This window comes from Pan paniscus, chromosome 4, assembly GCF_029289425.2.
Source record: "Pan paniscus chromosome 4, NHGRI_mPanPan1-v2.0_pri, whole genome shotgun sequence".
Lineage (NCBI taxonomy): Eukaryota > Metazoa > Chordata > Mammalia > Primates > Hominidae > Pan > Pan paniscus.
The window spans coordinates 67535271-67548712 of NC_073253.2; the positions used below are offsets into that span (position 1 = coordinate 67535271).

The following is a 13442-nucleotide window of genomic DNA, read 5'->3' on the forward strand; positions in this document are numbered from 1 at the left end:
TAAAATTTAGTACAAGGAACAACAAAATAAAGAAATGCACTTCTGCTATTGGTATTTTAAAAAATACCTTATATTGTTAATAAGAATTAGATGATTTTTATAGAAACATGCTTAGAAAGTTTTCTTAAGCAACAAATACTGAGAGGAAAACTCACATACCCTTCTGTAGATACTTTGTGGCAAAACAGTAGAATCCTGATATGATTTTGATTTAGTCTGAACTCTTGCTAGTTTGGCATCAAACTGAATCAAATTGAAAAGAAAGTTATTGAAACTCTAGACAATTAGAAACAATTGTTTCTATAATTATAATCCATGTTACCCTTGACATGTAATCTGTTATTCAGGTGTAAATTACAGTATAGACAATAGAAAAAATCTTTAAGAAATAATTTTTCAGAAAGAGCAAAGAACAGAAAAACAAGATTAACCCTGACTGCATGGTAAAATTACCTGGAGAGGTTTTTTTTTTTTCTTTGTTTTTAAAGTACCAAATGCCTGGGCACTACTTTAGAGATTCTGGTGTACAGTTAGCATCATCTTTTTCTCAAAACATCACGTGATTCTATAGTGCAGACAGGGTTTAGAATCTAGTTTAACTTAAATATAGGTAAAAATATTTTTACGTTAAAATGCGTGTATTATAAAGAAAATGTAATAAACAGTCATGGAAGAAAACCTCACGTAGCTTTCTGCAGGAACTTTGAGGCTGAACAGTAGAATTTGAATATGATCTTGTCGATATAGTTTGAACCCTTGCTGGTTTGAATTAAACTGAATCAGGTTAAAAACAGTTCTCCTAGGCCATTCTTACAGGCCAATTTTTTTTTGTTTTTCCACAATATTCCATTATATAACTCTTCTCTTCAGATTTAGTTAACATAGCCTCTCTGAGGACTAAGAATAAACTCTGAGATTATGCTCTGGTTTGAGGAGAGAAATGGTTAGGTACAATGAACACAAATAAGGAGCTGTGTATACCAGTCAAATAATAGACCAGTGATAAGGCCCAAATGGCAAACAAAATGCAAATTTCCAAACAGAGGAGGATTAGAAGTTGGTAGTAGATCTTGAAACATGGCCTATTAATTTCAGTTGGCCATTCAGCCTTTCCTGTGGTTTGTGGTACACTTGGTCAGATGGCAGCAGCAGCAGCAGCACCAGCAGCAAAGGGTATCTAAAGTCAACATCAGTCCTCTTTCTGCCCAGTGATTACTCAAGGTAACTCACCAAGTACCCTGGGGATTCCAAAGTTTCAGGAATATGAGTAGTATGTGATTTTAATTAAGACTTGTGAATTCTTACAAGGTAAAATGAAAGTTGGGGTGGGGGGAAGCAACGGAAGAATGATGGAAGGGTAGATTGATAGGGTCTAGAAAACATTTAAAGGACAAATATTTTGTCAAAGTACATTTGAGATTGTGATATCCGGTTAAATGAACTACTCGACTGTTTGTTTGTTTATTTTATTTTTTTCGTTCTGTTGCCCAGGCTGGAGTGCAGTGGCACAATCTCGGCTCACTGCTAAGTCTGCCTCCTGGGTTCAAGTGATTCTCCTGCCTCAGCCTCCTGAGTAGCTGGATAACAGGCATCTGCCAACACGCCCAGTTAATTTTTGTGTTTTTTTTAGTACAGGCGGGTTTCACCACGTTGGCCAGGTTGGTCTCGAACTCCTGACCTCAGGTGATCCGCTCGCCTCGGCCTGCCAAAGTTCTGGGATTATAGGTGTGAGCCACCGCACCTGGCCTACTCAAGACTTTTGAGCAAAGAGTTAGAGCCTCAGCCTTTGAGATGCCCTATTAGAAGTCCCTTAAAAAAAATATTGTAGGAATTTGGTTTGTTTGCCCCCAGGATATATATTCTTCCAGAAAGTTATTAGGAAGAAATTTGTTTTTTTTATGAGAAATAAAGCAAAATAAATTTCTAGTTGGTTACTGGGGTTTGACAAATTTCTGCTGGGATGAGAATAAATGTGAAGCGTTAGAAACATTCTTCCCATGCTGGAATGGTAGAAATTATGAAACCTACGTAGAATTTACCATAAAATGCAGATAATCCTTGAGTTTTCTGTCAGGGAAATGTGAGTGCTAAAAATACAATAGCTAAAATAAAGTTTCACTGTATTGGTTTAATAGCCAATTAGATACACTAAAGATAGAATTAGTAAGCTGGAGAATAGGTTAGAAGAAAATATCTACCCCGAGACGGGGAAAAACAAGAAAATGACATATACAGAAAAGAGCATATGAGACATAGGAACTGGTAGTAAAGTCTATGAAAGGCTGTTGTCTCTCACCTAGTGTTGGGCCTAAAGTTGCTGCAGTCAGAAAGGCCTGCAGTTAAAAGGAAAAGTTGGATGTCAAGTGGGAAATACCGAGAAGAAAATTTCTCAGAGGAAGCAATATCCTCCCTAAAAACCAGGACCTTTCGAACAACTGAAGGGTCCACTTTCAGGTCAAGTGCTGAAAGGCAATGCAGATGACAGTTGTATGGTACGTGATTACTGCAATCATTTGGTGGAGAATGAGCACGTGTGGAGCCCTCTCACAGAATTGCTTCTAATCCTAAAATGTATCTCACTGTGATGAAAAACAATCAAAGTACAGTTTAGACTAAGGGATGTGTCCTCAAGTTTAGCAGACTCAAACACTTACTTCTAGTTGTAGCTTGATTATTTCATTTTGTTTTTCTTTTTCTTGACTTCTTAGCTTTGCATTTAACTCTGAAATTTCCATCTCCTTTTTCTCTATTAGTTCTTTGTGCTTTTCTTCATTTAATTCAACTGAATAAAATGAAATAAATAAAATTCATTTGTTAAAAATTTCAAAATTATTATGTTTGTATTTCTTTAGTGTTTTAAATCATTCCTAAAAAAGTAAATTTTATTAATGAAACATATTTTAGAAATGTTGTATGTATAGAATAGCTTTTCTATGTTTTTTACAAGACCCTGAATAATGTTTGAGACACAGAGGTCACTTGCCAAATATTTTTGAATGAATAAGGTAATTTAAACTATTAAACATCAAAGGCCTGGAAAATAAATGGGAGATACAGTGGTTGAAGAGGGACACAAAGCCTGAGTTTCTAGGTATGAAGGGCTCAAACTACTGGATGACTCTAGAGCTACATGAAGCCCCTGCTATACTATTCCATATGATCAGGCCATTCTCATGTTCACATCATATCTTTAGGCTTTATCAAATTTCTTCTTCTCCCAACTTTCTTATTCCTGTTAATGACACCATGACATCTAGGATGAGAGGCTCAAGAAAATCTTTGATTTTTAACGAGAAAGGAGACAATCTACAAGCCCCACAATGAAGGGCTTCCTAGCTTTCTTTTTTTTTTATTTTATTATTATTATACTTTAAGTTTTAGGGTACATGTGCACCATGTGCAGGTTAGTTACATATGTATACATGTGCCATGCTGGTGTGCTGCACCCATTAACTCGTCATTTAGCATTAGGTATATCTCCTAATGCTATTCCTCCCCCATCCCCCCACCCCACAACAGTCCCCAGAGTGTGATGTTCCCCTTCCTGTGTCCATGTGTTCTCATTGTTCAATTCCCACCTATGAGTGAGAACATGCGGTGTTTGGTTTTTTGTCCTTGCGGTAGTTTACTGAGAATGATGATTTCCAATTTCATCCATGTCCCTACAAAGGACATGAACTCATCATTTTTTATGGCTGCATAGTATTCCACGGTGTATATGTGCCACATTTTCTTAATCCAGTCTATCATTGTTGGACATTTGGGTTGGTTCCAAGTCTTTGCTATTGTGAATAGTGCCGCAATAAACATATGTGTGCATGTGTCTTTATAGCAGCATGATTTATAGTCCTTTGGGTATATACCCAGTAATGGGATGGCTGGGTCAAATGGTATTCTGATATAGATATTTAGATAATAAATTTGTAGATCCTATTCTGTATGATTTAAACCTTTGAAATAGGTTGAAATTTACTTTTTCATTTATGATATGGTCAACTTTCTTAAATGTTCCATGCACACTTGAAAATAATACGTATTCCGCATTTATTGGGTATATCATTTATGTCAATTAGTATCAGTTGTTTATTTTGTTGCTTAAATTTTCTATATCATTACTAATTTTGCATATTTGTATGTACTTTTCTACCACTAAAAGGTGAATTAAAGTCTCTCATTATGATTGTGGATTTGTCTGTCACCTACTAGTTCTGTGAATTTTACTTGGTGCATATACATTTAGAATTGTTGTTTTATTTCCCTGGTAAATCAAACACTTTACATCACAAAATATCCATCTTTTGCTCTAGAACTGCTTCTTGCTTTAAAGTATACTTTGTCCAATATTAGTATAGCTATGCCAGCTTCATGTTGGCTACTATTTGCATGTTATATCCTTTTCCATCTTTTATTTTAAATCTTTCTATAGTTTTGTATTTTAGGTATATTGAAAGCAGCATAGTAGCAGATTTTTATACTTATTCAATCTGGCAATCTTTGTCTTTTAATTGGAAATTCATTCAAGTTTAACTTAATGCATTTAGTAATATATTTGGGTTTAAATCAACTAGCTTATTATTCGTTGGCTTTTACATTTTATGTTCATTTCTCTCTTCTCATCTTCATTTAGACAGAATAACTATTTTTACTTCCCTTTTTTCCTCCTCTATTAGATTGATAATCATTAGCTTGATAAATATTCTTTTATTCTTCCTTTAGTGGTTACCTTAGAGTTTATAGCATGCATACTTGACTTATTAGAATTTAATAAAATTAGTACTTTTATCACTTTATGGACATGATACAAACCTTAAAAACATTTTAACTCCATTTATTCCCCCTTTTGTCTTTGGTGTTTTTGTACTATGTTAACTTAGCTAAATTAGAACTATGTTTTCCAGAATTCCCTTGTCTATATGTTCTAAGGTAGAGTTAGCCATAAGAGAAATCTCCACAAGGTTTGGAAGATGGAAGTATAGCAAGAACTAATTTTCTCTGATGTTTAGTATAGGATGCTGGGCAGTGTTTCAGTTCACACATGGTGTTGCTGGCCTTCCGGCTCACCAAATCAGCAGCTATTATTTTTTGAAGGTCAATGTAGAGCCCCAGGGAACAGTGCAATTTATACAAGTTGTCACTTATCAATGGATCATCTCAGTGATAAGGAAAAACATTTGGTTCCACAGCTTCTTAAGCTCCCAACAGATTTCTTTTTTTAGCTGCTAGAAGTCTCAGGCCAGGTGTCCTTGAAGCTCAATGGCGTAGGGCACCATCTTTTCCTGCAGGTCGTCATGTCATTAAGGTCGAAGGAGGTATAAGAAAGATGCAAATTCCAGTTTGTTCTCAGTATTTCCACTTGATATCCAACTTTTCTTTTTACCTGTAGGCCTTTCTGACTGCAGCAACTTTAGGCCCAACACTAGATGAGAGACAACAACCTTTCACAGACTTTACTACCAGTTCCTATATCTCACATGTTCTTTTCTGTATATGCCATTTTCTTGCTTCTCCCTGTCTCAGAGTAGATATTTTCTTCTAACCTGTTCTCCAGCTTACTAATTCTATCTCCAGTGTATCTAATTGGCTATTAAACCAATACAGTGAAACTTTATTTTTACCTACTGTGTTTTTAGCACTTACTTTTCCATCTACTTCTCTAGTATAATTTCCAGTTCTCCATAAAAATTCCCCAAGTCCAGCTGAGCTTGGTGGCTCACACCTGTAATCCCAGCACTTTGGGAGGCTGAGGCAGGTGGCTCACCTGAGGTCAGGAGTTCGAGACCAGCCTGACCAACATGGTGAAACCCTGTCTCTACTAAAAATACAAAAATTAGCCGGGGATGGTGACACGTGCATGTGGGCCCAGCTACTCAGGAGGCTGACGCAGAAGAATTGCTTGAACCTGGGAGGTGGAGGTTGCAGTGAGCCGAGATGGCAACACTGCACTCCAGCCTGGGTGACAGAGTGAGACTGTGTCTCCAAAAAAACAAACAAAAAAAATTCCCCAAGTTCTTTATTTCTTTGATTATATTAATCAGAGTCATTGTAAATTATATATCTGATAATGCCATTATCTGGATCATAAATGAATTTATATTTATTTCCTTTTAAAAATGTTTATAATTGAGCTTGCTTAGGTTTTTTTGTATTTTTAAAGTCAGATTTACTGCAGCATAATTCATATATAGCAAAATCTCTTTTGAGGCGTACAGTTTGAGGAGTTTCGAGGACCATATACAGGAATCTAACCATCACCACAATCAGGTAAAATTTTTCTATCACTTCAAAAGGAGCCCTTGTGCCCCTTTATAATCTATCCTTTTGCTCAAATACTGGCACACATTGATCTGATTTTTGTCACCATAATTTTCGTTTTCAAGAATGTTGTATAAACAGAATTATATCGTATGTGGACTTTTGTGTCTGGCTTCTTTGATTTAGCATATTGCTTCTGAAGTGATTGTAATGTTGAATGTATCAGCAGTTTGTTGCTTTTTATTGCTGAGTAATTTCCATTACATGGATGTACCATGATTTGTTTATTTATGTTAATGGATTTGCTAGATTCCAGGTTTGGGCCATGATGAATAAGGTTGCTGTAAACATTCACAAACAGGTCTTTGGGTAGACATATGCTTTCATTCCTCTTGGGTAAATACCAGGAGTGCGAATGCTGGGTCAGATGGTGTGTTATGTGGCGGCCATGACAATGAGCCTCTCAGATCTCAGGAATCCTAACTGATCACTTGCCCCAGCTCCTGCACTCTAAAATCCATTACTGCATTTAAGCTGAGGCCATGCTTCTATGGTTGCAACTAGTCAATGACAGGGTATGGAAGGAATACTACTGTGGGCCAATTCTGGGAGATGTCTAATCCTATCTTGGTGTTTCCTCCTTTAAGGACCTGAACTAGCACAAGGAAACAGGTATAATGGGGTTCTAAGATGGGCTCACTTACCACTTTCTGGGCAATGAAGAAGCCATCCTTAGTGGTATGTGGAGCACTGGTAGTTCCTAGTATACAATGGTGTTAATAATTACTACAGATTTCACCAGAAGTAATCTGGAAAAATGTTCTGGTGGTGGGGAATGCCTCACAAGACATTAGTTATCATTAAGACATTTGAAATATGGATGGAAATAATGCCCACAAACGCAGTAGAGTTATCTGGTTACTGCTAAATTAAATTGACATTATACTAAAGGATAATGAGAAATTGAGGGCTGTTAGCAAAAAGTTACAGAATTAAAGAATAAATGTGAGAGTGAGAGATCTCTTTGGTAGCTTACAAACATGTCCTTACCTCTGGTAATGGAACACCAAACACAGCTAAGCAACAGAAAATCTAATAGATTTGAAGAACTCCAGAGATGTTTAAATGCTTAGCCAAAGCAGTTCCACTATGATAAAATTTGGACCCCGGTTGGAAAGACCTGAGATCCTGAAAAATAGAATGGAAACATGTGGATGGATGCCTCTGAGGATGCTAGCTCTAAAGATTTCCCTAAGCCCTTGGAGTCTGAAGAGGTGGCCCACTCTTTCCTAGTAAAAGCTAGCAATTCCCCTGTGGTGAAGGATGCAGAGGCTGCTCTCAGAAGCTGCCTCGATCTCCTCTTTTGGCTGTTAGGTCAATAACTAGGGTCAAGATGCACCATAACTTGGCTGGGAGATAAGGGAGAAAAGTGATTATATCTAAAAGTATCTGCAAGAATTATCTAGGTTGTACTGGGAAGAGCTATGTGAGTATCCCTGAGAACAGATTTTGAGGCTGCTGGATCAAAGAAGATAGAAAGTAAGACTAGGTAAGCAAGAATTCATTGACTCAGCATTACTCTTCAGGGACAACAGACGTAATATCCTAGCAAGGGCCCTAGGAGATGGGGCAAATGCTCTGCTAGAGTGGCCTTAAACCTCTAAAGAAAGCAATGACCAAAGCTGAGTGAAGTGAAAATATCTGAGCTGCCTGACAGATAGTAAAGAAAGAAATAAGGAGGCTGTAGAAAGTTGGCATGCTAGTAGGAATATATTACATGAGGTAAGACAACCTACAAAAGGATTATGTTCTTCAGGAGGGCCCAGAAGACACATTATTAGCCAAGGCCACCAGAAATGTGCTGGTGAGGGGTAAAAAAGTATCACAAAAAATTCAGTGGTCAGTCTCCTTTGCAAGCCAGGGTTGACAGTAAAATAGGTTGCCATAGAGCTAGGTTCATTAATACCCATGGGGATGGCAGGCCTCTCCACCACAAAGTAATAAAAGCCAGATGATAGTGCTTAACTGCCAAAAGGCAGGAGGCCACAATTACCAAATTACCAGGAAGGCTGAGAGCAGCCAAAAAGACTTGATGTGCAGATAGTTGTAGAGATAGTTAATAGATGGATAGCCAATTCTGCTTAACAGGTACTACAATTAAAAAAAAACAAAAACGGAAGAACACAAGGCTTAGGGTACATGCCTCAATTAAAAAATTATCATCCTTTTCTCAGTCTCCAGACCTGAACCAATTTTGGGATCTGGAACCCATTGGCTAAATATATGGTCAGGTCACTAGGAAGAACACTTAAATAATACTTCTAGGTATCCCTTTAGGAAGAGAGGCCAACAAGAACCACAGAAGAGTTGCTACATGAACTCATGTAGAGAAGTAACTCTGTGTAGTACAGTAGGTGGAGTGTTGTAGCCATGAAAATGCACCTATTAGATCTCCAATTTCGGAGAGCATAATTGACTCCCTGTTTTCATGACCATGTTTACGCTGAGGTCATACTTCTCAAGAGCTACTCCCAGTCAATGACTGAGCTTGATAGGGCTACGAAGGCAAGCTTATTCCTGAAAGTTGCAGAACTTATTTAATGGGCAAATTTGGCTCAACTTTGTTGAAACTTTCTTAGAAAATGTTACAATCTAACACTTTCCCTACCCAAGATTCCTTCTTTTCTTCTCTTCCTCACAGAGGTTAAACCTGTATTACAGACTGACAGCTTACCCAGTCTCTCCTGGTTCCCTTCCCATTTACCCTCACAAATGTTTTCCCCAATAAACTTCTCAAATGTCTAATCCTGTCTTGGCATCTGTTTCGCAGAGGACCCAAATTAACTCATTGCATTTTTAAAAAACTGCCAAACTATTTTTAAAGTGACTGTACCATTTTATAGTCCCAGTAATAATGTTTCAGAGTTCCAGTTGCTCCATTTGGCATTATCAACATGGCATTGATAATTTTTAAGATTTTACCTGTTCTAAAAGGTGTGAGGTTTTAATTTGCATTTCCCTACCTACTAATTATGTTGAGTATCTTTTCATGGCTTATTTTTCATCTGTATGTCTCTGAACTCGAACTCCCGACCTCAGGTAATCCGCCCGCCTTGGCCTCCCAAAGTGCTGGGATTTACAGGTGTGAGCCACTGTGCCTGGCCCTTCATCTGTATGTCTCTGGGATAGTAACTGTCCAAATATTTTTGACATTTCCTTGTTGAGTTGTTTGACTTCTTCTTATTGAATTCTTAGTGTTCTTTATATATTTTTGGATATAAATCCTTTATCAAATATCCATTTCCAAGTCTATGGATTGTCTTTTCATTTTCTTAACAGTATTAAAGAACATAAATTAATAACTTTGACGAAGTCCAATTTAGAACTTTTGCCTTTATTGTTGGTGCTTTTTGTTGCTTTCCAAGAAGTTGTGCCTAACTCAAGATCACAAAGATAATCTCTTATGCTTTCTTCTGGTAATTTTACAGATGTAGGTTTTACATGTAACTTATTACCCATTTTAAGTTAATTGCTGCATATGATGTGCATAAAGATAGGCTCATTAAGGAAGGTTTTCAACAACCATATAAAACCGATTAACCCTCAACATAGGCTTATGAGATCTGCTTTACTGAAGGAGGAAAATTTCATTAGTGAAATTATATTCAATATGCTTTACTATACATAAAAATTATTAATTATACATTTAATACTAATTTTAATTTTATAAGAATACAAACTGTTTCACATTAGATGACATTAAGTGTAAATACTAGGAACCAAATTTAGAAATGTTGTATTTACATACATAAATATATAGGAAGGTACAAAACCAAAATTAAAATGCATCAAGGGGCTAGGTGCAGTGGCTCATGCCTGTAATCTCAGCACTTTGGGAGGCCGAGGCAGGTGGATTACTTGAGGTTGGGAATTCGAGACCACCCTGGCCAACATGGCTGTCTAGGAATGTTGGATGCTAGTTCTTCTCAAAGAGATCAAAGTTACTTGTAAATGGACATGTTCTGAAACGAAAACTGAGGGAAGAGAGCCAGGATCTGTCAGAGAGCCCACAGGAAGAAGCCAAAGTGCAGAAAACGAAGGCAGCAAGAGTCTAGCAGAGATCAACACCAAAGGAACTCAGAGCCCTGCAGAAAGGGTAAGTGAGGGTGCTTCTTGGCTTTCCTCACTCCTGCAACAATCTGCTGACTGCCAAACTACTAAGGAGGTCGTCTGCCCTTGTGACACTGGGCAATACTGTTGGTGGTCACTTAGGAACTTCCTGAGGAAAGAAAACCAGGTGGCTAGCTCATGCAGGCATGCCTGCATATGCCTCAGGCCTGAACTGAGATGGTGGGTGCTGTACTGGCTGTGTACCTGTCGTGGGCCACTGCTACTGCCCAAAGGATCTCTGTCTTTGCATCACCATACCACCAAATCCCCTGCAAATACACCCCACAAGCTGCTCTGAGTTTGGCAAGTACGGGGAACCTGCAGGTCCATGGGAAGCTACAGGACCACATAGGCACAACTTCTTGGAAAGCAACAAAAAGCACCAACAATAAGGCAAAAGTTATAAATTGGACTTCATCAGTTATTAATTTATGTTCTTTAATACTGTTAAGAAAATGAAAAGACAATCCATAGACTTGCAGATAGATATTTGATAAAGGATTTATATCCAAAAATATATAAAGAACACTAAGAATTCAGTAAGAAGAAGTCAAACAATTCAACAAGCAAATGGCAAAAATATTTGGACAGCTACTATCCCAGACACATACAGATGAAGGACCAGGCGCGGTGGCTCATGCCTGTAATCCCAGCACTTTGGGAGGCCAAGGCAGGCAGTTTACCTGAGGTTGTGAGTTTGAGTTCAGAAGGCTAAAAAGAGGACCTCAGTCTCTTCTGGTTTGTAAGGCTTCTGTAAGAAGTCTACTATGTTAGCCTGATTGGATTTCATTTATAGGTAATTTGGCTATTTTCTCTAGCTGCCTTTGAGGGTTTTTTTTTTTATTTTGGCATTGACCTTAAATAGTCTAATGATTATACGGCAGACTTCTTACAGAAGCCTTACAAGCCAGAAGAAACTGAGGTCCTCTTTTTAGCTTTCTTAAAGAAAAAAAAAAATGCCATCCAAGAATTTTATATCCACCAAACAAGGAAGGAGAAATAAAGTTTTTTCCAAATAAGTAAGTGCTAAAGGTATTCATCATCACCAGACCAGACCTACAAGAAATGCTCAAAGGAGTTTTAAACATGGAAACAAAAGGACAATACTTGCTACCATAAAAGCACACAGAAGTACAAAGTTCACAGATCCTATAAAACAAACAACTGAGACTATAAAGCTCACTAACAACACTCTAAAGGGAACAAAATGTCACATATAAATATGAATCATAAACAGCCTAAACGTTCCACTTAAAATACACAGATTGGCAAATTGGGTTAATAAAACAAGACTCAACCATCTACTGACTTCAAGAGACCCATCCTATGTGTAATGACACCATAGGTTCAAAGTAAAGGGGTGACGAAAGATCTACCATGCAAATAGAAAATGAAAAAGAACAGGAGTTGACATTCTTGTATCAATTAAAACAGACTTTAAACCAACAACAGTAAAAAAGACAAAGAAGGGTATTATATAATGATAAAGGCTTCAATTCAGCAATTACCTAACTACTATATAATTACCTAACTACTATTATACAATGATAAAGTCTTCAATTCAACAAAAAACTTAACAAGCAGATTTAACTGTGCCCAACACTGGAACACCCAGATTTATAAAACGAATATTATTAAACCTAAGAGAATAGATAGACAGCTATACAATAGTAGTGGGGTTGTCAATGCCCCATTGACAGATAAAAAATTCAAAATATGGATTGCAAGGAAACTCAAAGAGATCAAGAGAAAGTTGAAAACCAACACAGAGAAACCAAGAAAATGATTCAGGATATAAAAGAGGAGGTAGCCACATTTTAAAAAGCAAAACAAAACAAAAACTTCTGGAATTAAAAAATTCACTAAACGAATTTTAAAATATAGTTGAGAGTTTTAGCAACAGACTAGACCAAGCAGAAGGAATAATTTAAAAGCTTGGAGACCAGTCTACTGGATCATGGAGGCTGAAAAATAATAAAGAAACTCTGGACTTTAATTGGACTTTTGACCAAATGAACCTAATAGACATCTACAGAACATTCCACTCAACAACTGCAGAATATACATTTTTTCTCATCTGTGCATAGAACATTGTCTAAAATTGACCATATGCTTGATCATAAAACAAGTCTCAATAATTTTTTAAATAAAATTATATCAAATGTATATGTGGACCATAATGGAATAAAATCAGAAATCCATACCAAAAGGAACTTGCAAAACCACACAAATACATAGAAACCAAACAACTTGCTCCTGGTTGACTTTTGGGTAAAAAACAACAACAAAAAAAACAGAAATAAAAACTTATTTTGAAACAAAAGGAAACGCAGTCATAACATACCAAAACCTCTAGGATACACAAAAGTAGTATTAGGAGAAAAGTTTATAGCACTAAATGCCTACCTGAGGAAGACAGATGTAACATTAACAACCCAATGTTGCACCTAAATGAGCCAGAAAAACAAGAACAAACCAAACTCAAAGGTAGCAGAAGAAAAGATATAACAAAAGATCAGAGAAGAACTAAGTGAAAATGAGATGAAAACCAAACTCCAAAAATCCATACAAAGGATCAGTGAGACAAAAACTGGGTTTTTTGAAAGGACAAACAAAAGTGATAGATCACTTGCTAGATTAACCAAGAAACACAGAGAGAAACAGAAGTTTCCAAATAAGCACAATCAGAAATGATAAAGTTGACATTACAACTAATACCACAGAAATACAAAAGATCTTCAGTGACTACTATGAACATTTCTATGTGCACAAACTAGAAAATCTAGAGCAAATGGAAAAATTTCTGGAAACATACAACCTCCAGAGATTGAACCAGGAAGAAACTGAAATTCTGAACAGGCCATTAATGTGTTATAAAATTGAATAAATAATAAAAAATATACCACCACCACCAACAACAACAAAATCCCAGGACTAGAGTATTTACAGGCCAGCCAAATTCTACCACATGTACAAAGAAGAGTTGGTACCAATATTACTGAAACTATTCCAAAAAATTG

At 36.8% G+C, this 13442-nt stretch overlaps 1 protein-coding gene across 1 annotated transcript in view; it reads right to left on the bottom strand.

Annotated features, from left to right (window-relative positions):
• CCDC152 (coiled-coil domain containing 152) overlaps positions 1-13442 on the bottom strand; it is a 43622-nt gene that overhangs the window by 716 nt on the left and 29464 nt on the right. The window contains exons 7-8 of the mRNA XM_003810991.6: positions 2655-2782; positions 160-243 (exon numbers count right to left, since the gene is read on the bottom strand). Of these exons, the coding sequence (XP_003811039.1) occupies positions 160-243; positions 2655-2782 (212 nt within the window). The remainder of the gene's footprint in view (positions 1-159; positions 244-2654; positions 2783-13442) is intronic.